This window comes from Gasterosteus aculeatus, chromosome 5, assembly GCF_964276395.1.
Source record: "Gasterosteus aculeatus chromosome 5, fGasAcu3.hap1.1, whole genome shotgun sequence".
Lineage (NCBI taxonomy): Eukaryota > Metazoa > Chordata > Actinopteri > Perciformes > Gasterosteidae > Gasterosteus > Gasterosteus aculeatus.
The window spans coordinates 3,553,353-3,579,471 of NC_135692.1; the positions used below are offsets into that span (position 1 = coordinate 3,553,353).

Sequence of the window (26,119 nt, forward strand, 5' to 3'; positions counted from 1 at the left end):
TGTGTGCAATTATTGGGCAACTATTAGTGGGCACAATTATTATGCAAGTAAATTAAAAAAACGAAAGATTACCCATCTCACTTGTTTATTTCCATCCGTTAAGTGAGAATAATAAACAAACGCACACAGAATTTTCCTATGTGTATCTCTTATTTAAGAAGGCTCCACAAGTTCTCCATAGGGTATAGGTCAGGTGTGGAAGGGGGCCATGTCATTATTTTTCACCTTTAAGGCCTTTACTGGTTAGCCACGCAGTGGAATATTTCGATGCACGTGATGGAGCATTGTCTAGCATTCTTGAAAGATACAGACTGTTTAAAGAAAGTGTCTTCTAAAAACTGGCAGTAGGTCTGGGTGTTAATAATTAGTTAATAATACCAGCCCATACCAAAACCCCAGCTCCACCTTGTCTGAGCCGAAGTGGAGCTCTGTGCCCGTTACTGATCCAGGCATGAGCCCATCCATCGGTTCCGCCAAGAGTCACCCTCATCTCATCAGTCCATAAAACCTTTAAAAAAAATCGGTCTTCAGATTGTTCTTGACCCAGTCTCGACGTTTCAACCTATGTACCTTGTGGTGGTCGGGTTTCAGCCTGCCTTACCTTGGCCATATCTCTGACCACTGAACACCTTGTACTTCTGCGCACTCCAGGTAGGTTGCAGTTCTGGAATGGCAGCACTGGAGGATAATGGGTTTCTAATAGCTTCACGTTAGACCCTTTTGACTGTTTGCAACAAAACGAATGATTGTTCTTTGATCAAGCCCCAACATCTTCGCAATTTCAAGAGTGCTGCTTCCCTCTGAATTTTTGACTTTTCAGTCAGTTAGATCTCTTTTTTGGCCCATTTTGCCTAAGGAAAAGAAGCTGCCTAATAATGATGCACACCTTTATATAGGGTGTTGATCTCCTTAGACCACACCATCCCTCATTACACAAATACACATCTCCGGCTAGGCCTAAATCCAATTAGCACTCAAGTTTAAACAGCTTGGAGTTGGGAAATATGCAAACTAATGATGATATGCTCAAAATACTCACTTGCCTGATAATTGTGAACACACTGTAGTTAGGTCACCATTTCAGATCCCCATTGCACACATACTCAGTTCACCTTTACATTCACAACATACATCAACTCCCTTATAAACAGTAAAAATATCTAATAGGAATGGGATGAACATTTAGCCAAACAACAGTTGCGGTTCAGGGAAAATGGAAATACATAAAAAAAAATCAAATCCCTATTATAAACAAAAAAAAGTCAAAAGTGAAAAAGACCAAATGGGTCCCCAGAACCAAGGATGCACTGTCCTACAGTAACCCGATCAGCCCGCCACCTTAGTCTCCTCACGGGATGAGGTATCAGACTCACCGGGAGATGTGTGAAGACCTGGAAAGTGGAACGCAGGAAGTTTATCAGGTCCATGAGGTATCCAGAGGCCCGGCCGTCCGACTCAGACATTCCCCACTCGTAGTCTGCTAGCTGGATAAACTCATCAATCTTCTGGTTGAGTTTGGTATAAATCTCTCCCTCTGCAGCATGACGAGCATCCTAGAAAATACATTTCAGAAGCCCTTTTTAATACTTTATAGGACTAAAATAGTTTTACCTTCAGTCATTGCCGAATAAAGAAACCCATTAGCTTGTGCGAGCAGCAGCACTAGTTGTTATGCTACTGTTATCCACACCTTTCAACTGTTGGAACATGTTTGGTTCTGTTGCATAGATTATGAAAAATGTATTCCTTTAGTAGTCCAAACCATGGGCCATATGTATAAATTATACAAAAAACATGCATACACATGCATTGGAAGGTGGTTTTCAACTGTGAGTGACTTACTCTAAAACAAAAACCCAGAAAATCACGATGTGTGATTTAAAAATATATATTTTGCAGTTTATTTCCTGACATTTGATCACCTACCAACCAGTAAGAATTCCGGCTTTCACAGACCTGTTAGTTTGTGTTTAGGAGGTCTCCCTGTTCTCCAATCATTACCTATATTAATTGCACCTGTTTGAACTGGTTACCTGTATAAAAGACACCTGTCCACACACTCAATCAAACAGACTCAAACCTCTCCACAATGCTCAAGGCCAGAGAGCTGCATAAGGACATCAAGGATAATATGATAGACTTGGACAAGGCTGGGATGGGCTACAGGACAATAGGCTGATGAGAAGGCAACAACTGTTGGTGCAATTATTAGAAAATGGAAGAAGTTCAAGATGACGGTCAATCTCCCTCGGTCAGGGGCACCATGCAAGATATCACCTTGTGGTCTAAACTCCACTCGCTGTGTTTGGAGGAAGAAGAAGGATGAGTACAACCCCAAGAACACCATCTCAACCGTGAAGCATGGAGGTGGAAACCTCATTCTTTGGGGATGCTTTTCTGCAAAGGGGACAGGCCGACTGCACCGCATTGAGGGGTGGATGGATGGGGCCATGCATCGCAAAATCTTGGCCAACAACTTCCTTCCCTGAGTAAGAGCATTGAAGATGGGTCGTGGCTGGGTCTTCCAGCATGACAACGACCTGAAGGACACAGCCAGGGCAACTAAGGAGTGGCTCTGTAAGAAGCATCTCAAGGTCTTTCAGTGGCTTAGCCGGTCTCCAGACCTGAACCCAATAAAAAATCTTTGGACGGAGCTGAAAGTCTGTGTTGCCCACCGACAGCCCCAAAACCTGAAGGATCTGGAGAAGGTCTGTGTCGAGGAGTGGGACAAAATCCCTGATGCAGTGTGTGGAGAACCATGGCCTGATTTAGAGGTGCTGATCCTTATCCCAACCGCTTCACACATGGCGGCGAACCGCGCCAGTGAGAGTTGGAGGAATGGACTTTACCAGGGAGGCGGGAAGTAGTGGGATACCGCTGTAATTGGGACACAGTCTCTGGTACCACCCCTCCAGTCTTCCACTGCTTTGGTACCGTCCCAGACTTACACGCAATCTTGACGAAGCGCGTCATCCAAGAAAGCCCCCCATCACTGATTGCTTTCAGCATCTCTGGACGGATCTCATCCATCCCCGGGGCTTTGCCACTGCAGAGTTGTTTGACTACTTCCATGACTTCCACTAGGAAAATTGACGATGACCACTGACCACCATTGTCCACCAGTGTTCGAGGGCTACCGCCCCTTGATGCACCTAAAACCTTGAGGCCACAACTCACCACCACCAGCTTCAGCAATTGAAGTTTTGAACATACACCACTCTGGTTCAATAACCCCTACTTCCACAGAATCTCCGCCAGAGGTGTGACTTAAAAATCTTGTGGACCTCAGATCTGACAATACGATTTCAAAATCGATCATCCATCTTCAATCTTAGACACTCTGGTGCCAAGTAGATTTAGGAAAATTATATATTCGAACTTGCTGTTTATTATGAACAATTTGTGACTGGCAAGTCCAATGAAAAAAAGAATCACGCCTCTCCAGTTATCTCCATTGTCGCCTGGGTGTTCATTGAAGTCTCCCAGGAGGACGATGGAGTCCCCTACTGGAGCCCCAAGCGGGGCTCCATTCAGGGTCTCCGAAAAGGCTGCATACTCCAAACTGCCATTTGGTGCATACGCACACAGACAACCGCTCAGACAACAGCTCCATCGGTTTCCCCCTCAGGGTTGTTACGTCACCTCTTGGGGCTGTGCCCAGCCGGTCTCCGGGGCAAGGCCAGCCACCAGACGCTCGCGGTCTCGAGTTCTATATCTGGCCCTGGCTCCAAATGGGGGCCCTGGGTTTCCTCCGGGCCAGGTAGGTCTTCTCAAAGGGGCTTTGTGAAACCATTCTTAGTCTGGCCCCTCGCCTGAGACCCCTTTCAAAGGTAACCCTACCGGGAGCACCAGGCTCCAGACAACATAGCTCAGGTTCACATGGACACGCAAACCTCTCCACTAAGATAAAGTCAGGGTTCCCAAAGGGTCGGTTTGTGTGATTTAGATAAATATATATAAATAATGAGATACAGAAACATGGCAACAAAGTGTATGCTAAACACAAAGAAGAATCTACATTTACCTTGAACGTGGACAAGCCATAAAGTCTAGTGGTGTGTACGGTTTCAGGAGAGACATTGGTGATGTTTGTTATGAACTCTTCCAGATACTTGCAGGCCTGCTCCAGGTGGGTGGTGTTGATAATGATCTGCACTAGCTACACAGAAAAGGTCACAAATTCAGACTAAAGGCCTTACTTCTTGGTGTAAATGATGATTAGTAACAGCAGGGTTGTTCTTACTTCAGTCAGTCCTATGTGAGGTTTCTTGATGAGGCTTTGCAGACAGCTGCTGAGTGTTCTTGTCAGCAGCAGGTTGGTGGATTTTCGCAACATGTCGTCAATCTCTGTAGAACTGGATACACAAACAAACCTTTCTTCTAAAAAGTCCAGATGTAATTGGTGTTCCACAATATAGAGGCAAACAGTCAGGAGGATTGAAACTGTAGGTGTCTAGGGTCCACTTAAACATACTGAAAGGGGAAAAATTATATCGTTCCACAAGACCAACCTCCGGTGTAGTGACTCAGAGAACTTGAGGCTGGCATAAATTAACTCTTTGACTTGAGTGTAGATCTGAGGGACGGACTGGGACATTGGTAGCTTCTTTGGAAAGTCCTGCTGCTTACACACACACACACACACACACACACACACACACACACACACACACACACACACACACACACACACACACACACACACACACACACACACACACACACACACACACACACACACACACACACACACACACACACACTCTTTGTTAAATGACTCTTAAAAGACTATTGCTTCCATGTTAGGGTGTGAATACAAATGTTGTGGAAGGTTAGGGAGGGTTAGTGTAGTTGAAGGTTTTTTTTCAAGATGTGGCCCAGAGATACTTAGACTCTAGGCAAGTCATATAATCAGCATGTCCCCCTCTTGTTTCAGGAGTCTTGACTTTCTGCCCTTGCGTCTTTCCAGTGGGCTGATTGCAGCTCCCCTTCCTAATTGTGTCCATCTGTGTCTCCTTGACTCCTTCCCTTGTGTACTTGCTCTTAAGTGTCATGCTCTGGTGTTTGTTGCCAGTCCTGGGAGTTTCTTGAACACGTTTTTGGATTCTAGCCCTTCTGTACTTTTGCCTTCCACCAGTCATGTGTACCAAACCTTTCCTCTTTTCGACCACGTCTAAGAATAAAACCCTTTATAATGAATTATATTAAAATCTGTGACTTTAACATCAGTTTCCCCGAGTCGTGCACTTGAGTCCTCTGGGTGCTATCCTTAATAATATGCTTTGGAGTGTACCGGCATGTTACCTTCTCAATCTCAGCATCGTGGAAGGGAAAGCGGCTGACTACCAGTTTATACTCCTCCTCTGTCTCCACTGGGATGGGACTGTAGTTGTCCAACTCAAAGATCTCCCTGAAGAACACAATTCATTCTTTGTGAACACGTGATTAGAGATTTTGATCGATCATTGTTTTGGCGACTCTTAATTACCACTCAAAGTACAGTTTGTTCAAATGTAAGTATCAGATGTCGTTCAAAGATGACAATAAAATGTAGCTGCACCTGTACTTAACTACAGTATAAACTGTCAAGACTTGCACACCTGTTTAAGACAACCATCTGATCTTTGAACACATTTAAATGACTCTCTGAAAACCCCAGAGTGCCATGACATATTTCTGAGACATACCTCAACCTCTTCTCTCTTTCGATGGGAATGCTCCACTAGTTTTTAGATTTACTCTCAACGTTTATGATAGTCGCACATTTTGTTGCGCAAAATAATCTACACAAGTGAGCATGCCACCCACCCACACCAGGTTTTACCTACCTGCTTGGTTTCATCAGGTACATCTCACTTGTAAAAAGTAAGAAATGTAATAATAGACAAACAGTCACAAACATCGGAGAAGCCCACCTGAAAACCAGGGCCCACTTTTTCAGGAGAGTTTCATTGTACTGGTCCCTGACCTCAAACAGCAGGTCAAACAGTCGGTTGACTGGGAAACCATAACCCTTTGAAAACAAATATCACATTCACAAGTGTGTTAATGTCAGATGGCCTGAGGTCCCAGATGTTCAAATAACGTACAGCTTTAAATCCACCTGTAGTGTGTCAGCGAAGATGACTATGAGGTTCTTCAGCTCCAGGACCAGGTCTGGGTCATCACAGTATGACTGAATAAAAAACATTATCATCACCATGATCAGCAAATAACATTCCAAAGTTGCATGCAGGGAAAATAATAATAATGACACAGTGGTATAAATAACATTGTAACAATTCATGAGCATTTTTTAGACATTTATGAAGCACTGTGTTGTTCAAAGCAACAGCAAGGATTCTCTAACGTAGCTGTCAATCAAGGATACATCTACTTTACTATTCATGATTACGTAGAGAAAAGTGGATCAGGGAATAAAGTTATCGGACACAGCTTGACAGACGACGCAAAAGCAACGAGGGGGAGGGGCTTAGTCAAGGGTCAATCTACACCAACAAAGTCTCTCCTTTTTTCTGCAGTGCCGAGTGATTTATGACCCTGAAAGCAGCACAGTGGAGTCCCTTAAGGCAGACACAAGGATGCTGACAAACGCAGGAGTGTGTAAATCAACTGAGCAAATGAACGCAGGCTGAGATTTAACGTAAAGCGTGGCTGCCTGCCTCTTTGTTTACTCAGACACACACACACACACACACACACACACACACACACCAACAACCGGCTAGAGACTTGGTCACGCAGCCGCAAATCACAGCAGTGACAGGGATGTGGATAATGATGTACAATGTTCTGATCCATGTGTTAATATGACGTAGTCATCCATTTACTGTAGCTACATTAAGTAAGGTAAAGTAAAAACGGTTGTCTTTTGAAATATATATGAGTACCATTAGAATTGTATTTGTTGTCCTACATTTGAGGACCTTTTTAGAATAAATTATTAGTGGTCTGTGCGCAAAAAACACTTTCTACCATGTCGTATCTCGTATTGTCTGATCTGAGGTCCACAAGATTTTTAACCACCATTTCTACCACCAAGACTTTCTACCATGTAGGCTGGCCATGCAGTGGTTGGAAGGGCAGGACCCCTAGGAGCGTTGAGCTGCCGGTATCATGGCCCAGCAGAGGGGCTCCAGGCCAGGGGGGAGACCAGTGGCCTTTGTTAGTCGCCCCGCCCCATGCTGTGTGGCCCATTCTCTGGCCTGTTAACATAATCCTCTGGGTCATTTACAAGTGACTAGAGCCCAGCGGTTAGGAATATGCCTTCTTAATCTGCTGTTATTGTTTCAATCTGTCTCTCATTAAGGCCCCAATGACCTCCTCTTCGGCAGCATGCGTATGTGTGTTTTGACCTTTTCTCTTGAGAGTGACATCATTAGGGTGTTGTGTGAGTGTGTGTGTGTGTGTGTGTGTGTAAGAGAAAGTCAGCCAGTGAAAGAAGGATCTACCAGGATAAATAGATCAGCAGCAAGCTCTATTATCTCTATTAACCTTTAACAGTCTCCTTCTTAACCAAATATATCCAGCTGTTTCTGTGTGTGTACATGCATGTGCGTGTGCAAATGTGTGTGAGGGCCTACAGAGTGTGTGCGGAGCACAGCGATGATCTTGGAGAGGGCCATGTTCCACAGTTCATCAGTGAAAACTCTGGTCACCAGACCCCGTGTGGCGTGGAGGATATGGTCCTCCACAACGAAGAACCTGACGCACACAAAAAGATACCACTCAAATAATGTATTTATTCTTGCATCAAAACACACAGGACTGAGGACAAAGGTTGGACAAAGTGAAAACCTTCCTTGAGAATTAAATGGAAATAGATTAGTTATTTGTAGCTACAAACTGACCTTCTACCATATCATGAGCCAACATAATCCACTCACTTGGCAAATAAATCCATTAATTTATCAAATGCATACGACTTGAAATGTGCCATATGGGTAGCCAGTTAGCTAGTACGTTAGCTAATTAACGGAAGTACTTTGAGCCCACAATGTGGCGTGTAAAAACATAGGAATTTTAAATACACAAAGTGACTTAATTTCTAACATATAAAGGGATTAAAATGAAGAGATTAGGGATCAATTAATACTCCTCAATTAGCTCCATCAACAGTTGGCTAGCAAAAATTATTCAAAAATATATAATTTAACTGTGTACTTTGCTTTAGACGGCTAACAACCATTTAACTCAAAATAACAAATATCTAACAAAAAAGTCCTATACAAATCGCGAAGTGAGAATGGAGAATTCTCCGCAATGTGCACACAAAGAAGGTTGTAACTTGAGAGGAACATCTTACCCTACTATCTGATTGAAGTATCTTCTGTAGCCTTCCACGGTCTCATGCTGAACAAACACACACACAGAGAGCCATGTTTGCACACAGGGCAGGATTGCATAATACATCACGTTGTATTAGGGCTTTGAGTGTTGTAGAATGTGTTAATGCATTATTAATTAACAAAGAATTATTTACGCAGTCCGTTGCTCACACATACAGACAAATAATTCCTGTTGAGGCCTGACTACCTTTCAAATATTACTTAAGTGATAGTTGGAAGTTTCGTTTTGCTGCAGCTTAAAGCAAGCTGCAGATGGCTTAGTGTAGCCAAGAAATGGGAATTCCTGCTGTGAACTCTCTGAATTTCCCCAAAAAGCATTCCTTCGGTTTCATGCACGCTGTGACATACGCTCGGAGTCTGCTTGTGTGTTCCTCACCATGTTAGCCTGTGGCTGTAACACTAGCCGGGCCTGTTTCTTTCTCTGTTTTCTGTAGTAGTTCTCAAATGTTTCTCGGTCACCCTGCAGACACAGAGAAATACAATCCGTATCAATAATCTATATTTAAAATACAAATAATGGAAACAATATATTCAAAATGTATTTTGCAGTGGCATAGAATTCAAAACAACTATGGATCTTTCAAAGCCGTGGTAGTGAAAGAGACACGCTCTCCTCACACTTGATTTTTTTTTTTTGATTGATTTCTTTTTTTTTTAACCTTCAGCCACTTTTTTTACATGCAACACTGGGAAAAGGACGTCTTTTGGAGTTCTATTCTCTCAACCTACTACTAACTTAGTTACTGGTGGCCCAAAAATATACCAAAATGGAGAAGGTCGTTTCATACAACGCAGAGTTATACGAGTCACAAAAGAAAGCGCAACTTACATGTAAAAGAGCCCATTTGGGAAAAAATATACATCTTTTATGCACCCATAAAACCCCCCCCCCTCCTCCTCCTAAAAACGCCAAAGAATGGCCATAGTAGCTAGCTATCAATAAGTAGGTGATAACCAACGTATTGCTAGAATGTAAGACCCTCGTTAAGGGACGTTACAAAATACCTAAACCATTATTCTTATTATAAATAAGATTAGCAATATGAAGGACTTGAACCCGTTTCTGCCTGTCCTCTGACACGACAGTAAATCTTTCGGCGTCTGTGATATCCATGGTGAAGTGACATTAAGGCAGAAATAGCCAGTCAAAAATGTATTAATCCTGTTAAATCCTGGAAATGTAATGCTGCTGCACCACATTGCTGCCTTGATCCACTTTTTGTGTTAGTGCACGTGTGTGGTTGTGAGAGAGACAGAGAAACACCTACCAGCACAGTGTAAATGTGTAAACACCTGTAGACAGGTGAGAAGTCCACCAGGTCCTGAGCTGTAAGAACCTGTCAGAGACATAGGAGGAGTCGTACAGTTATTTATACTCATTCTGACTACAGCAACCAATGAAAAAAGTAGCATAAAAATAAGTGTACTGTGACAGTTATCTTAGAGAGCTACTTTACACTATAAATGGGGCATTTGATTATGCAACATGACAATAAAAGTCCCTTTATCACAACTCTGAAACCTATTTAACCTTTACTGACAAAGCAATGGCATTAATGCATAGCCGTTGACTCTTTAGCTGCCATCACATAAGACAGAAGTGAACCAACTACAACCCAGTTTGGGAAAAGGGGAATACTGTTTCTTCTGCATGATGACGTTTCGCCACGGCTGACCACAACATGTTTCCATACCTCTTCATCTGCTTCCTCCTCCTCTCCTGCTTCGTCGTTCATCATCAGGCCGTTGTGAGTGTGTGCTCGTCCATTGAGGGAGTAAACGGGATTGGAGTAGTGGCCAATACTAGCCTGCTTGGCTACTGCACTGTTAAAGGTCCTGTGCTGTTGTGCCTGGAGAGACACACACAGATCAAACCCTTTGAACAAGACATTTTCATATATACAGTGGAAATTGTTGGAAAACACAAACTCTCATACCTGTCTCATGGCGGTCTCACCAATCTTGTTGGAGTGTTTTCTGATGCTCTCCAGGAAGTCCTTGAGGTCGGACATGGAGATCTCCTTGATCTCCTCTCTCAGCCGGGGCAGGTTTTCAGCCATGATCTGACAGAACCTGTACTGACTTACCCTGCAGGAGACACAGCAGAAACAAAAAGTTCAAATTGGTTGGATCAGACAAAAGTTCCGTCGGATCCAACCAGCATTCTCTCGTTTGATATGACAATTCTGGTTGAACAGCTGGAAAATCTACCAAATCAAAGGTAGCTGAGGTGAATCCTGTCAAGCTACTAATACTCAGGTGAAATGACTGAGCAGTCCGGTATTGGTAAAACTGCTGACATCAATGGAGATTAATCTGAGGCTGTCAAAATGTTTTCTTCTCTCGCATGGGACACAAATCAGGAGTAGAGTGGATGCATTCAGCGGATTTATTTTCACTTTCATGGGGTCCTAAATCTCATACACGCTCACCTCACAGTTTACATGCATATTTTTACATCATACCTTTGACATCAGATCACCCACCATTACCTCTCAATTGTAAGAGAAACTACAGCAAAGGAAGAAGCTGTTCCATCAGGAATAACCCTACCTGGGAATGAAGACCTTCTCCAGCTGCTCCATGGTCTTCAATGCAGCATAGTACCTACAGAGACAAAGGGTGTAGTTCACTTAGGATGTGGTCACAGCGTTGCTCCTTTAATCATAACTATCCAAAGGGCAGGATAAGTTTTTCATAATATCAGGCCCTTCTGCCCGCTGTATTACTTTTCCAGAGTCATAATGGTAAATGTTGGAGGAACTGTACATTTTTACACAAAAGAGAACATGAAAGTTTGTCCCCAATTCCTTACATCAGAGCGTTAACGAGTGTTGGAGAGTACTACAGAACACAAAGTAGTAGTAAGTCCTTTGTGTTTCCAGAGGGAGTTGTGTAGAGTCTGCTGATCGGACGTCGGATATTGTGACAGAAAGAACTTGTGCATGCGCGTTACCGGTGTGAGCAGAGTGTATTTACAAGTAATGTTTGAAACTGCCCGCATTATTATGTCCTTAAAGCATATTGTTAACATCAGTCTGTAGTTCCCTATGACGTTTTAACAGACATTTTAAATACGTTGAAATCACGTCTTTGCGTACACCAATTTTCGCCGACCAGTTCACTACTTATTATGAAAATCTTAATGATAATATCGTATCTCTTTCAACGTTACGTTACGAAACATTATCAATAAATTGATGTTTTCTTAGTACGTTGATGTTACGTCCACTTTTATGCCAGTTGAAAAGACATTGAAATGAGGTCTTCAGCGTTCAGACCTCATTTCAACAATATTTTAATGTTGAAATGACATCTTGTGCTCACTGGGAAGAATATCAGGCCTCGCTTCTCAGAGGTGAGAAGCGAGGCCTGATATTCTGCATGTACGCTCCAGGCTAGGTTCGCTGCTAATAGCATAAAACACCTGAAACGGATGATGTCAGCTACATTGTGGGTTATTTACATGTGGACCTTTGGTTCTTTTGTCTTGAATTTTAGCTTTTTATCTTTACGCCCACAATGGGTCCAACAATGTTTTGGCACAAACACTGCAACATTCCCTCAAAGTGGTAATTAAATATAATAAAATGGTGAGGAACATGCATAACTAATACATTGCATGCACTGTGTTACAAAGATATCATGCTCTTTTATAGTGTGCACACGTCACAGGGGTTCAGCCTTGGGTCAGTGTGCTGAGCTCCCATCATTAGGCTGATAGGCAGGCTGTGAAGAGATCTAATTGGTCGGTCAGCGAGTGTAAACTGTGTTGTATCCACATGAACAGAAGACAGCCTCATAAGTGGTACGGTGAAAAGGTCTATCACAGTACAGAGGTCCAGCAACTGGGGCGACACGGAGCACAATGGGACCTGGGCACTGGCACATACAGTAAGCACAATAAGGTGCATTTGCAGCATAGTAACTCGCTTCAAATTATTGTTGATTATTAAGTAAATACCTATGCCATTAGTTGTGTGTGTACTACACACACAAATCCCACTGGGGGGCCGACAATGGTCTAATTGCCTCGGATTGGCTGTGGGCCGTAACAGAGCTGCAATGAGGGGGCCTTGTTGTGAACAAGGGCACACTGAGGGTCAATTGTCCTGCCAGTGAATGGCCTCTTCCTTTTGGTACACAGTAATGAACAAGAAAGGGTCATTATTTTCCTGTCCAAAGTGAACTCCCCACCTCTCGTTATACGGATAGGCATGTCAATACGACCAAACATGAGGTTCATGGGGTAAAAATGAAGTTCAATCAAACCCACAGAGCAGTTGAAACCTGTGTCACAAATACTGGACTTATTTGCAGATTGGTTCGGCTGAATGTGTGATTACAAATAAAACACACTTCTTCAGAATGGACAAGAGATGCAAGTATAAACTGTGCACACTTCCCTTTATTTAGAAGGAACGTATTAATAGGAAGCTTTAGCTGTCAGTTTGGCCTCTTACCACAGCCCCACTGATGACTTGTATATTAGGTCATTAGGATAGGGCTTTAAAACCTTTTCAATTCAATAAATTGTATTTTGTATAGCCCAAAATCGCAAATTTCCTCAGAGGGCTTTACAGTCATTTTTTCACATTTTTGGAATGTATTTCTAATGCATGAAATAGCAGGGGATAAACAATGAAAATACACTAAATCCTCAATATAGATAATCAGACTACTCAGTACATGTAACAGTAAAACGTGACTAAAGGCAGCGCAGAAAGGAAGGGCCAAGATGGAAGCTAAGCTATCCCAGCTAGGAGCCGAGGCTACACCTCCACCATGTTTGCTCCTGGCTCATGTGCGAATGAAGGAAATTAATTCTAACAACGGCAGGTCATTGTCTCTTGAGTCCACACCTTCGATCCATTGTGTTCCTGGATCAAGCTGCACTCAAGCATCAGGAGAAAGAGCAGGACTTTGGTGCTGAAGAGCAGGTGGACTCTGGGCTTACAACACTGATGCTTGTGACAGATTGTGTTTCCCTAATGTGTGCAATATCGGTTACATTGCACAGGGAGACGTTTTGTTGCTGCGGTTTAATTTCCTCCTGATGCAAGCTCCAAAAATACACTACTCTTTTTTTTGTCATTATTTTCTTGCAGGTGGACTGCAAGAAAATAATGACAATTATAAAATAATGGCTGCTCCACCACAACCACTGCTTTTCGTTAATAAATTGTCTATTCATAAGGGGTAATATTTTCTATTGGAATAACAGTTTGTCATTGATTGATGTGTCTGTATAATTCTATGAGGGATGGCTGTAAATGGCAGGACACAAAAATAAGTGTTCATTTATTTACAAATTAATTATTTTTGGTTTTGTTGTTATATAGTGATGTCAACACACTATGACAAGTTGCCAAAACAACAATCCACTTTAAGACAAAGTCTTTGACAACAGAAATGTCAATAGTTTGATGTGTTTTTGAGGAAGAACCTGTCTCAATGGCCATATTGATGTCACAGAATACTGACGCACCCTGGAGAACACCACCCTATGTCACTGATACAAGGAGAGACGTTAACCCACAGGAAGTCAGCAAAAACAAGCTGCTCTGCTGTGTTTTTAAGGACAAGGAAAACTATGCTGCCTGTGTGGGTTACAAGGTAGACTGTACATCTGTTGAGCCACTGGCCAAACCCCTACCGACTAGTGGCAACAACGGCCTTTTTTAAACCTGCACTTTAGTCCTATAGCACTGTGCTGGGCTATGATCAGATGTACTAGCAACCACAGCCAGGTGGGACGTAGCATGGTACTCTAATGCTACGGTACTGCTCACGGCTGCACCGGATCATTAGCCTGTGACAAGTTACACTTTCAGAATCTGGGAACCTCAAGAATTTGACATTTTAACTTCTGCTATTTCCTTCCTTAGGTCGCTGTTTTTTGTAGTGAGTGCAGCGACTGGAGGGTGCAAGAGGGAGGGGGGGGGGGGGATTTCAAACTCAGACCACGGAGTAGACATCCTATCAGTATTCAGTAGAGAAAGTGAGTGATGGGGAGAGAGAGAGAGAGAGAGAGAGAGAGAGAGAGAGAGAGAGAGAGAGAGAGAGAGGAGTGGGTGATGTATCAATATTCTGAGTAGTGTTTGAGGGGAACGAACAGAGAGTTGTTTTTAATATGAAGGTTAGACATCAGTCTCACTGTGATGAGATGCTTTTCAATATCAGTACCTTTTGGACTCGAGCTGCTCCTTTAGTTTACTGTACTTTTCTAGCACTGCAAAAGAACGCAAGAAACAGGTTGATATAAGCATTTTGCTCACATTTGCTGCGAATGATCTTATGCATAAAATAAAATATACTGGACGTAAATGTTCAAATAATAATCAAATCTGCAGCATATGGCCCCTTAAGTGCTCATAAAACACCTTCATACTCAGCTTCTAAAGATTACTATTCCTTATTTATGTTAGTAATTATATTATTTAGGAATCACACACACACACACACACACGGTATGTAAGAAATAAAGAAGAACTAAAACAAGCTTAGAGAAGATTTTAACATGGCATACATCTAAAAACTAGTGTATCTATTCAACAAGTTACGGAGAGTTGGGAATTGGTCATATTCTAGGCCTCCAGTAGGACCCTGAGGTAACAGCTCGTTAAACGCAAAGCGACTTGAGGGTTGCTAAACTAGCAGCCGTGCTACCTGGTATACAGAGATGGAGCTTTTCGACAGTGGTGGCCATGTTCCTCTGCTGGATCCGACAGCGGATCACCTCTTCTGTCTGAGCTGTCACCTGAGGGAAGAAACACACAATAAGGAGGAGGCCACAACGGTTATCGACGGGTTTAGAGGACCGTCACATCAAATGCACAACTGTCTATGCAGTGAACAAACAGGCATACATCCTGCCAACATAATGTAAAGCCCCCCTTATGTCCCTTATGCATACACACGGTAGGTGGACTTACCTCCCTCCCTGCCTCTTGGAGTCTTCGATTAGTGTCTGTCACTTGACCCTTTTAGAACAAACAGACAGACATTAAACTGTACAGCCCCACAACTCTTTACTGCAAAGTTCTTCTCATCAGCAAATAATATTGTGTCGTATTCCTCCAGTCCAATAATAAATCATGAGCCACTAAAAACAATGCCCAATCCACATGTGTACCGTGTGTTCCTGCTTGAGCAATCTTTGTTTAAAACTACAATGACCACTGTTTTGGGAGGAAACTAAGCAACATATTACCTACAGTGTACTGTACACAGAATATTGTACAGTAGTTTTTAAGATGTAAGAAATACAGACAACCAGCATTAGCTTTTAAAAGCCGTTTTTGGAACTGTTGCATATACATATCTTGCTATACAAAAGGATCTGTAAATTGTTCTTGTTGTCGTTTGTTCTTCTTTTACTCTCTAACATATTTGAATGAAGGTGATATGTGATGATGAATATGACGTTTCGTATTGTATATGCTTTATAAATTACATATATGTTCTGTATGTACTTTTCTCTGTTCTTTTTCAACAGTTGTGGGCTTCATCCTTTATTTGTTGGGAAAGAACCACAAACAGCTTGCTGGCCTTCAGGGTAAGGAACTACGGGGTGTGATGTGGCCTGAAGAAGCAAGAGTAGTTCTTAAAAAAAATCCCCTTCCCAGAGAGACACAAAAAAAAAATGTTGATTTAGATGTATGAATGTGCCACACATGCTGTCACGTGTCCATCGGTCCTCTGTCCCTCGGTCTGACCCCCCTCATGCCCTCTCCTTTCCCTGACTACCTCCCTCACTGCAGCTGGTCAGCCTTGTAATCAGCTCATTGTCCATGAAGGAGCAAGGATAAAGGCAGGCAAATTCAGATTAACCAGGCAGCGAGGACCTGAACCCGTCGCCAGTGCACTGGGCCTTTCATGGGGTTTAATGACTTGTGACAGGCTCTTTCTCACAAATTCAGTGACAAACTTCTCGATCCTGGATGAGGATTTTTGAACTCTCGGCTCTTGTCACACGGCTGAGAGCCATGACCCAATTGACCAGTCGGCTATTTGATGACAGTCCTTTCAACAGCAGAGCTTCTAAACGGCGGGGGGACCGAGTACATAATCACTGCTTCTTTTCTTTTTTTATTGGTCTATGCTTGGTACCCCGGTGAAAGGATAAGAGACAGATCAGACTTAATTAGGATTTTGATTATTTACAACTTAATGCTGCACTGGACAGCTACAGAGGAGTAGAACCTATGACCTTTCCCTTATGAGACAGTGTCTACTCTCATTAGCTGTCCCATTACAGGGAACAGCCCTATAAACATGAAGTGAGCATGCAAAGGCATTTGGATTTAATAAATATTACTGAAAACCTTATGATTTTTATCTGTTGAGTTTGCATCAGAGGTTCCAACCAATCATATTTTGCGTATAATAGAATAATGAATTATAAACATAAATCCCCAACTTTTTATGGAAGATAATAAACAGAAACCCATTTTGGGGGAGTGATGGTGTTATTGGATGATGACTAGTCGCATAGTGATGTAATGAAATATTTCAGAGCAAGTTTTAGTTATCTCTGAAATACACACAAGACCCCATGAAAGAAAGCTATTATCTATATCCATATCTATTTTGAGATATGGCAGCTATGGTGGGCTGCAGACAAACTGCTGCTAACCCCTCCGCTGACCAGAGGTCCAATTGACACTTCTGTCTCTCACCATCAGTTTCTCAGCATCAGCGCGGACTTTGAGGAGCTCTGTGATGGCGTCCACAAAGCCTTGGTGGTGGAAATTGCACATTTTTTCAATTTCGCGGTCATGGTTCCTTATCCTGGCATCCAGCTTTTCCATGAAGCGCTTGTGGGCATTGGGCTGGTCATCGTAAATGGACCTGAGAGGGGTGAGGGAAAGGGAGTTGAGGGCGGAAGAAGGGGGTAAGGCAGGAAGAGGAAAAACAGGAAGAAGCGTTAGAATGAAAAGTGATTAGTTCATACATGTCCGTATGCAGCCTGATGGGGTTTCCTTAGTTGCAATAGCTGCCCTTAACAGCCTGGAAAAGGTTTTGCATTAGTTCAAATTACAAATTTGCCTCAGGGGCCTTTACAGTCTGTACACATGCGACATCCTCTGGGATCCCACTCCCGGGATGGACAGACTAGAATGGATGTCATGTGTACAGAATGAACAATGAAAAAGATGTACAATACATTCAATATCTATAACAGAGAAGATTGAAATAATTGTGAGTAGTAAGCCAAGTGTACGACAGGACCACTGCAGGGACAACCACCATCAGATGTGGGGGGGAAAGCACAAAGACTTTAGGAGTAGGTAATGTTGGTCATTAGTGTGTCTGGGAGTGATATGGTGGGCATGAAAATACATTGTTATATTGTAAGTATTATGTAAAATTAGCATTTGATACAAAACCCTGAGATGGCTCACGTGCATTCAGAATAAGCTTTAAAAAGAAACAGCCATTTAATCCTAAAGATGTACAATGCAGAGGGGACCCACTCAGAGTGACAAACCCACAGCGGGTCATCACCAACACTACCGTTCCCCTCAGGTCAACAGAGCTTCATCATCTTTGGCTCATATTTTTAAATTGACAGTGCCCCGAGGAACAGCAGGCAGCAATCTGAATGATAAGTCTGAGCAGCCAAGCAGCTATCAGCACACAAAGTTAGCAAACTAGGAGTGACATAAAGGAGCATTCGGCAGGAAGCTAGTGGAGTCCAAACTAGAGTACACAGCAAATTAATTTATTTAGATCCCCGTTAGGCACCACCAGGGCAGTGACTACTCTTCCTATGGTCTTCACTGAATCTTGGGACTTCCTCCCAACAGGTCCACTCCAACACTGATGTTGCTCTGTGTCTGCTGGATGTGGAAATCGACAACAGATTGTACACAAATTGTAGCCACAAGAAAGGATGTAGGTGTGACTTTTGCTCACATGCCAGAAACACTAAATGCATTTATCACAACTTGAAAATAAATTACATGAATGCTTCAAAATGCAGCCTAGAGCTTTGTTATGCATCTGTATAGAGCTTTTTTCCCAGTCTTAACGACAACTCTGAGCCCGTTACAACACTAGCGCATACCCTGAAAATAATGCATCTTTTTTGCTTGATTTCAGCTCGGGCTGGGCAACAAGAATCAAGAGGGTACTATTTCTTCCACTACTAAGTGCTATAAGTGCTAATAAGTGCTACCTAGTCCTGGTATAGTCAGTAGCAGTATGTTTTTAGATAGCGTCAGAATCTTAATCGGCTTTCTGCTTTCTTCACCTACTGATACAGATGTTGTGTGCCAATGTTCATGTATCATGCAGCTGCAGCAAAACATTGATACAGGGATTATTCACAGTTGTATCTGTAGCTTACCTCCAGCCCTGACTAAGCTTGTTTTTTTTTTCCTTCACCTTCTTAAATCCCTTTTTAATACAGAAACGCCCTACAATGACCAGAGGCATGACGGTGTCCTCTTCAAGGGTCAAATCATTTCCAACCCTGTGTCAGTGCGACCGCTTACACTGGCATTCACAACGCCCCATGATGTGTGTGCATGCTGAACAGCAGCACTACAAAAACACTCCGGCCAACATCTTTGTGCTAGTGGTGGAGGCCTAGGTGGCCAGTTGTTTGCACATTATTGTAAAGAACCCTGCTATGAATCACTGCTAGCCATCCAACCACACGCACACACACACTCCCCTGTCATATCCTGGCCTGGGTTCAACAGGCACAGATGGTTGTGTGTACATAACTATCATAGTGTGTGAGAGAAAGAGAGGGCGACAACTCAAGTGTATAATCATTTTGAGTTGTTGACATGGAGTTTGGCCTATAACGACAATTTTCCCATCACATAAATATTAAATACTAGAATACTCAGTTTAGATGGATAGTTACTTTATTAACCCTTCAAGAGGGTTATTTATTCAAAACAGCAGATCTGTATCTACACAGGTAAATATAGTAAAACAAATCTGTAATTAGGTACTAAGAAATTATAATAATAAATGAAATGAAAATAACATCACTGACTAAACAATAGTGTAAGGATGTAAGCAAACCAGACGCAGTGTAAAGTGTTGGATGGTAGTAGTGGGATGGATTCAACCAGAGGGCATTTACTGTAGTCTTACTGCAGTGCAAAGGAAGCATGTCCTGTCCTTCTGTCCTCCATGCTCTCGTCCTTGTGACCGATACAAGGCGAGTCTGATGAAAAAGCTCAGCTGTCCCGGTGAGTATCCAATACGGATAATAGATAAATCATTTTACTGATGAACAATATTTTGTAACAACAATAGTATACTAGCCAAACCACTCTAAAGTGAAGGATGACCATTTCCAAAAACATGGTCCCACACTGTGTGATTAGAATATTTTTTATATCTTTTTGAAAATAATGGAGCAGTATTCCTAATTTAACTGTTTATGGTTCTTTGTAATGTTCCAAAATGCAATGAAAAGAGACCTTCACTTTCTCAATCATATCCTAGGACAATGTATTAAAACTTAAACCCCCTAAATGAAAAGCAGCACATAACATTAGTACGATTGATTTAATAGCAAGACTACAGAAGGAAATCCCAAATGGTAAAAGACTTTGAGCCCAAAGCCTTCACTACCAAGGAACACCATCTATTTGAGCTGGACTAACGGCTCCATCTGGTGACGTAGTAGGGGAGCTGCTACTTACACAAAGAAAGGATGCATAATACAGTTTATTGGAAAGAACAGGGTTATTTTCATCTCCGACACCAAATCATGGTAGAAATCAGAAGAAAGCCAAAATCTCCCAAAGTTGCCACCTTTATGCATTTTTTAGTTCATACACAAAAACACTAAGGTAAAAAAAACACCCTGTGATTTTCAGATCAAATGTGTTTGGAAAGAGACACATCAGTAGATTCTTCCAGCTCTGCAAGCACTCCAGAGTGGAGTCACAAGCAGTCTGTTTCTTAAAATAGCACAGACAAATACAGGTAGATAACTTTTCATGTCAACTGATCGGTTATTGCTCAAGTTCTTTCCACATGATCTGTGGTCTTGGAATAATGCTATGAAGTAATAAACATAGTCATTTAGAAGAATAATGAAAAGCGTCATGAATATAAGTATGTTGAAGTACACTATTACTGAAAAATGAAAGCCCAAAGCTTTCTGGAAAGCTTAGTTTATATTGCTGCAGAAGGAGAGCAAAGTCCGAGTATGAGGCGTTAACACTATGTGCTGTACTCTGCATTATTCTCCAAAACACCAGAGGGCGTACAAACCAAAAAACGGTGAAGGATCATAAAGACAAAGAGCCGTCGGGTAAAAGCCATAAACCAACCCCCATAATGACGAGCAGTGATTGTGATCATCTCTAAAGTCGTTGTCTCATCTGCACAATCAGCTCCATATTTTAGATTTACGCCCACCGGCTGCATTTTACCACAACAGACATTAACGTCATACACAAACACATTTTTAGTAAATTAACGACACAAAGTTCACAATTTCAAACTACAAGTAAAAATAAGCTGTGTTCCTCCACGGCTAAAGTTTCTCTCGACTACTGCTGGTGGTTATTTTGGTTTTGGCTGTAACTTTAGCATCCCTTGGTTTCGCTGACAACACCTACACTTCCTTAAACACGCAGGCATGTTGACATTACTGATGACTTCCATACTCCGCAACAGGAAGCATTTCTTTGCTCAAGTACAAATAAACATATCTATCTGCGCCGTATTTGTCATTACCTAGCCAGGTTGTGACACAATTGCCTTGCGATTAGTGACAGTATGCCGTGCAGTACCAGAGTTCAGCCCCTTCAGAAGTAATTACATTGACCTTCATAAGAAAGATGAATATACCCTGACATCGCATTGCAGTTTGTGCTTCAAAATTATATTGTGATACAGATTTTAGGCAACACTGCCCAGCTGTGGTCAGCTGGGACTGCCAGCTGTTCTGAGTGAAGTAGTCGATGACCCAGAGGATTGCAACTTCGTAGAGTAGGAAGGTTGAGAGGAGATGTAACTTTGTGTGTTTTGTATATAAAGATCGTTGTATACAGTCCATGTTTCATACAGTCACAGAGCATGTTGTCAGCTAGCTTAGATGACCGGTGCGTTCCAGTATAGCCTTGCAGTCTTGAAATTGCTCTACCATTTTGAAGAGTCATTCAAACCGAGCCTTCATCTCACCAGATCAGGAGTATCAAAGTGATGGATCCTTGGGGGGCAAACCTATTCTGAGATTCATTGCAAAGCGGTGGATTTTAATCTAAATGGCAAGCTTAAAAGGATCTGCAGGCGGAGTTGCGGAAGATGAATAGAATTTTAGAGTATTAGGTTTCAACTCGCTAAAATAAGTCACTGTAAGTGGGAGAAAAAAAAACCCCAATGGACCTCATCACATGGATGGGTCCAGCAGGCCTTGGGTGTCAGTGTTCACAACTATGGTAATCTCCCAGTCTGAAATATACCATCTCCTTCATCATAATAAACAATTAAAAATGAACGAAACAAAGCAGCTACAGCAACATAAACTACTACTGCAAAGACTCCAACAACGCAGTAACCACTCGTAACCAGAATCTATGTAAATGGCTTTGGTATATATTAACTATGTTTTTCAAGAATTTCATCTTGCTTTGTCATATAGGCCCAGGTGGAGCCCTAGCAATGATCAGCTTGGAAGATTGTTCCTACTTCTTATTTATGTTCAATCATCACGGTCCTGATGTTAACTCAGTCATAACATCCAGCCCAAGGCACATATGTATCAGGTAAAATTCTTTTTTTAATTATGGATTAGTCCACAGCCAGAAGAAGCTGTATCTGCCAGGCAACCCTCACTCAGGAAGCCAGCGCTGTTTAAGCAAATAATCACCTGCACTGAGCACGGAAGGGAAATGAACACTTGTGCAGTCAAATGTATGCAGACGTCATTATGACACTTTGGCGTTTTGGTGGCTGGTTGGTTCAAAGAAGTTTGATTCCTGAAACTGCAAGTAAAATTATTTCTGTACTTACCAGAAGGAACAGATAATTTAATTTACAAATGCATACATGCACGGATTATTCCTGCATTTCTAACTGCAGTGACATAGAGAACCTGCCCTTTCCCCTTCAACCTGTAAGTGGGAATATCAAACACTTAAGATCGTACACTGAGACTAACCAAGCTGTAGATGTCTATGGCTTCAGGGCACATATTCAGCAGCTCAGGTATGCTGAAAGACGGTCTAAGGGCATGCCAACGAGACAGGTGTGTGTGTGTGTGTGTGTGTGAGAGGTAGAGGCAATTAACTGAACAGCAGCTTGTCAAACGTCCAACTGTTCATGGCGACCTTTGAAGCTAGCTTGGTGGCTAACTGTCCTTAACCAATGCCGTGTGCTGTAGAACGTTAGTCTGATACTAACATTAGTTGTAGCCTATATGACTGCTAACGAGCTCATTATCGGACAGGTCACAACTAAGAGTTCTCTAATTAGATGACTCGTCCAACAATTGTTTTGTTGTATTGACATGCGAGGAGTAGACATTTTGATATGTCATTAACAACTAACGTTATTTCCTAAACAAAACAATTGTTAGCACTGTTTGCTAACATCAGCTACACAATGATAACAAGATGTGGTTTACCAGCCGCCACACCCACAACTGATGTTTAGATCATGACAGGTCACCAGCCGTCCATCAAGACACAGAACATGCAACGAACATGCAACACACACCCTGCGCAGTTTTTCTATAGCTGCGTCAACTGCAGGAACCAGTGATCACCGTTGGCCCGTTAGCAGAGAACCCAGCGAGGCTCACGCTTCGTTTCAACGCCATATAACGTTGGCCTGTTGGATAGCTAATGCTAATTTTAGCCAGCCGGTGGCTAGAGCAGCCAAGCTAGCTTATGAACAAAAGGTCTCAAAACGTAAGAGATGTAACAATACAGTCGGACAGTATAATTGTTGAGGGTCTTATGAAAGCGTATATTCTTACCGGAGAGTGGGACCAACACAAGCCGTGTCAGTGCTCTCAATTTCCTGTAAAATCCGCTCGTGCTCCGTTATACACTCCAGGGTTTCATTCTCCGCCATGATTGTTATGTGTCTAGAAAAATGGCAGCTGGAGCGGTTCAGCGGGAGGTCTCTCCGATAGGGGGCCCACTAACTCGTTGAATTCATAGTTAGCCGCTTTATTTGTCACATCTTGTCCTGGACGTTACATAAAGGTATCAGGAACTAAAACATGCTGTCTAAATAACTTATATTTATAGTTATAACGTGTAGTTTTATTGATTGAGAATGGATAGATCGTTTTGTATATTCAACTTTAGATTATTTGTGTAAAAAGTGCAGTGTTTAACTGCCTTTTTGTTCATTTCTGAAGTTAAAAAAATACAAAAAACATAATTACACAACTGTAGATGTTTTGATAACAGAGAGCAAATTAATTCAGACCTGTCAGTTTGTTGAAGCAATACGTACATGGAATAAAACAGCACTCGCCGCTGCCTATGAGGCCATTTAAGAGCATATTGCACTTAAAGCTAAATTTTGGTATTATAAGCCAACATAAAATATATGCACTTTTCTTTGGTTGTGGACTTTTGATGGGAATATTAAGACAACTCAACATTTGAAGTCATTCATTTTTTAGATCAGCTTAACTTAAAATGAAGAAAAGAAAGAATATTGCACAGTTTTACCTTAAGGTGGCTCCAAGAGGCAGTTCTACAGATTCTAACTCAGCAAAGATATTCCCAAAAGCCTTCTCTTCTTCTTTGTTCTTCTCTTCACTCTGACTGGGAGGTTCAGGTAACGCAGCATGGACCCTGTCACTGGCCATGTCTGTCCTATAATTGTAAGTATGACCACTAGATTTCTGAATGTATGAAAAAGAAGGAAACCTAGAGTTGTGTGTGTGTGTGTGTGTGTGTGTGTGTGTGTGTGTGTGTGTGTGTGTGTGTGTGTGTGTGTGTGTGTGTGTGTGGCGTAGGGTCATGGATTTCAAGGCACCTGCTGGTCAGCAGAAAAATAGGAAGCAACTGGAAAAAGAAACCTTGTGATTCACCGGACTTTGAAGCCAACAAAACAAACCGCATTGGTCCCAGTGTGAACGTTTGTCTCATTTAGTACTTATAAGAACATGAGGAAACACTGCAAAATGATTCAACACAAAGTCAGCAGTAAAACTTCTGATCAGATGTTGAGTACCTTGTCTTTTGGTTTTCTCTCTTGAACCAAAAAGATGCGCAGTTACAAATAAATGCAGGTGGAATAGTTTTAGCTAATGAGTATGTGAATATACAAGCGGTATCTTGGTCATTGCGCTCACTGTGGTGATTAAGCTGCTTATTGAGTATTCAACTTAATGGAGACTTGTATGCTGCCTGAGGTCTTTCAGCAGTAGTTTATGCACGGTACAAAAAGTACCTTCAGTTGTGTTGTATGCTAGCAGTGATGGAATATATATATATATATATATATATATATATATATATATATATATATATATATATATATATATATATATACATATATATACAGTTTGTACTTCTTTAACAAAGTAAAAGTAGAAAACAATGTAGTAGTTCTGCTTTCAAACGTTTAAGTTGCTAGTGTCTTGTGAGTGACAGATTTTTAAAAGAAACGTCAAAATTGATGGAGAAGAGGCAAAGAGATCCTGACTTTTACTCTCTGGAAGGGGTGATATACCGAAACTGAAAATAATAATTAACCCAAATGATAATATTGTCTACAGTTATGCATACAAACTCTCCCCCCCCTCCTACAAATGTAACTTGTTTACTATTTTTCACAGATGTCGCAATAATTATCGCAAATGCTTTATCATTAATATATGATATGATGATAAGCATTTTAGGGGTATCATCATCATCAATATTATTATTAATACATTGTGTGTGTATATGCTAGTGTCATTATACACAGCAAAAACATGTCTTATTCTCTTGTCATATTCTCTACTTTTAGTTATTGTAAGATGAATGAATAACTATGTCAATGTGCAAGTGAGCCACTTGAGGGGTGTGGTGGACAACAATAGATGGAACCACAGAAAGGTTACCACATTGTCTGAGCAAGGCAGCAGGCCTTGACCAACTTACCCAACCACTTTCTATTTCCGGCTATTCTTCTCAAAACAGATTGGCCCATTAGGAGTGTGTGGATGACAATAAGCTCCTTAAAAAAGCACTGACTATGAGTTTCCTTATTACTCTACCAAAAACAAGAAGTGGGTCACACACACACACAAACCCACACACGCACCAGCAGCATAGGAAATGTGTCATAGTTGCGGGAACAGACACACAGATGGTATACAATGGGGGAAGGAGAGACATACCTATAAAGATATAAAGTGACAGATAGATTGATGGAAATTATGGAAATTATGGAAAGTAACAGATTGCTTTTGAAGCCAACGTTTCTTTAAGTCACCCTGACAATGATCAGGATTAGAACAAGCTTGAGTATTTTTTTAAAACACAAGGTGGGTGGTCAATACAAAATTGAGAGTATCTTTTTTGTCCAAGCTGCTTCTCACACGGACATGAAGCCGCCGGTGACGTGGAGGTGGTATTCCTTCTGGACTTTCTGAAGAAGGTTTCATATGAACCCAAACCTTTTTTAAAACATAAACAAGTAGGTTTGTTATCTAAACATGAAGGGAAACTCCTCCCATGTGGAGCCGGTGGCTAAAAGCGAATGGTGCTAACAATGCTAAAGGGGCAAACAGTGCTAACAGCGCTAATGGTTCCAACAGTGCAAACAACAGCAAC

At 41.8% G+C, this 26,119-nt stretch overlaps 1 protein-coding gene across 11 annotated transcripts in view; it reads right to left on the bottom strand.

The window, feature by feature from the left end:
* Positions 1–24,235, bottom strand: part of exoc6 (exocyst complex component 6) — a 44,397-nt gene extending 20,162 nt beyond the window's left edge. For 3 of the 11 annotated variants that reach the window (XR_013467740.1, XM_078103263.1, XM_078103260.1), the window contains exons 1-19: positions 23,314–23,520; positions 17,030–17,201; positions 15,284–15,331; positions 15,018–15,108; positions 14,535–14,580; positions 10,902–10,955; positions 10,286–10,436; positions 10,043–10,198; positions 9,617–9,685; positions 8,725–8,808; positions 8,306–8,352; positions 7,584–7,704; positions 6,104–6,175; positions 5,916–6,013; positions 5,305–5,410; positions 4,512–4,621; positions 4,244–4,355; positions 4,025–4,159; positions 1,374–1,553 (exon numbers count right to left, since the gene is read on the bottom strand). Coding sequence is in view for 8 of the 11 variants with exons in the window: in XM_078103263.1 (XP_077959389.1) it covers positions 1,374–1,553; positions 4,025–4,159; positions 4,244–4,355; positions 4,512–4,621; positions 5,305–5,410; positions 5,916–6,013; positions 6,104–6,175; positions 7,584–7,704; positions 8,306–8,352; positions 8,725–8,808; positions 9,617–9,685; positions 10,043–10,198; positions 10,286–10,436; positions 10,902–10,955; positions 14,535–14,580; positions 15,018–15,108; positions 15,284–15,331; positions 17,030–17,201; positions 23,314–23,411 (1,950 nt within the window). In the remaining 3 variants the exon portion in view is untranslated. Of the gene's footprint in view, positions 1–1,373; positions 1,554–4,024; positions 4,160–4,243; positions 4,356–4,511; positions 4,625–5,304; positions 5,411–5,915; positions 6,014–6,103; positions 6,176–7,583; positions 7,705–8,305; positions 8,353–8,724; positions 8,809–9,616; positions 9,686–10,042; positions 10,199–10,285; positions 10,437–10,901; positions 10,956–14,534; positions 14,581–15,017; positions 15,109–15,283; positions 15,332–17,029; positions 17,202–23,313; positions 23,521–24,022 lie in introns of those variants that run through there. The other 8 variants (XM_078103261.1, XM_078103259.1, XR_013467738.1 and 5 more) reach the window with 7 other exon arrangements.
* Between the last annotated feature and the right edge of the window lie 1,884 nt (positions 24,236–26,119).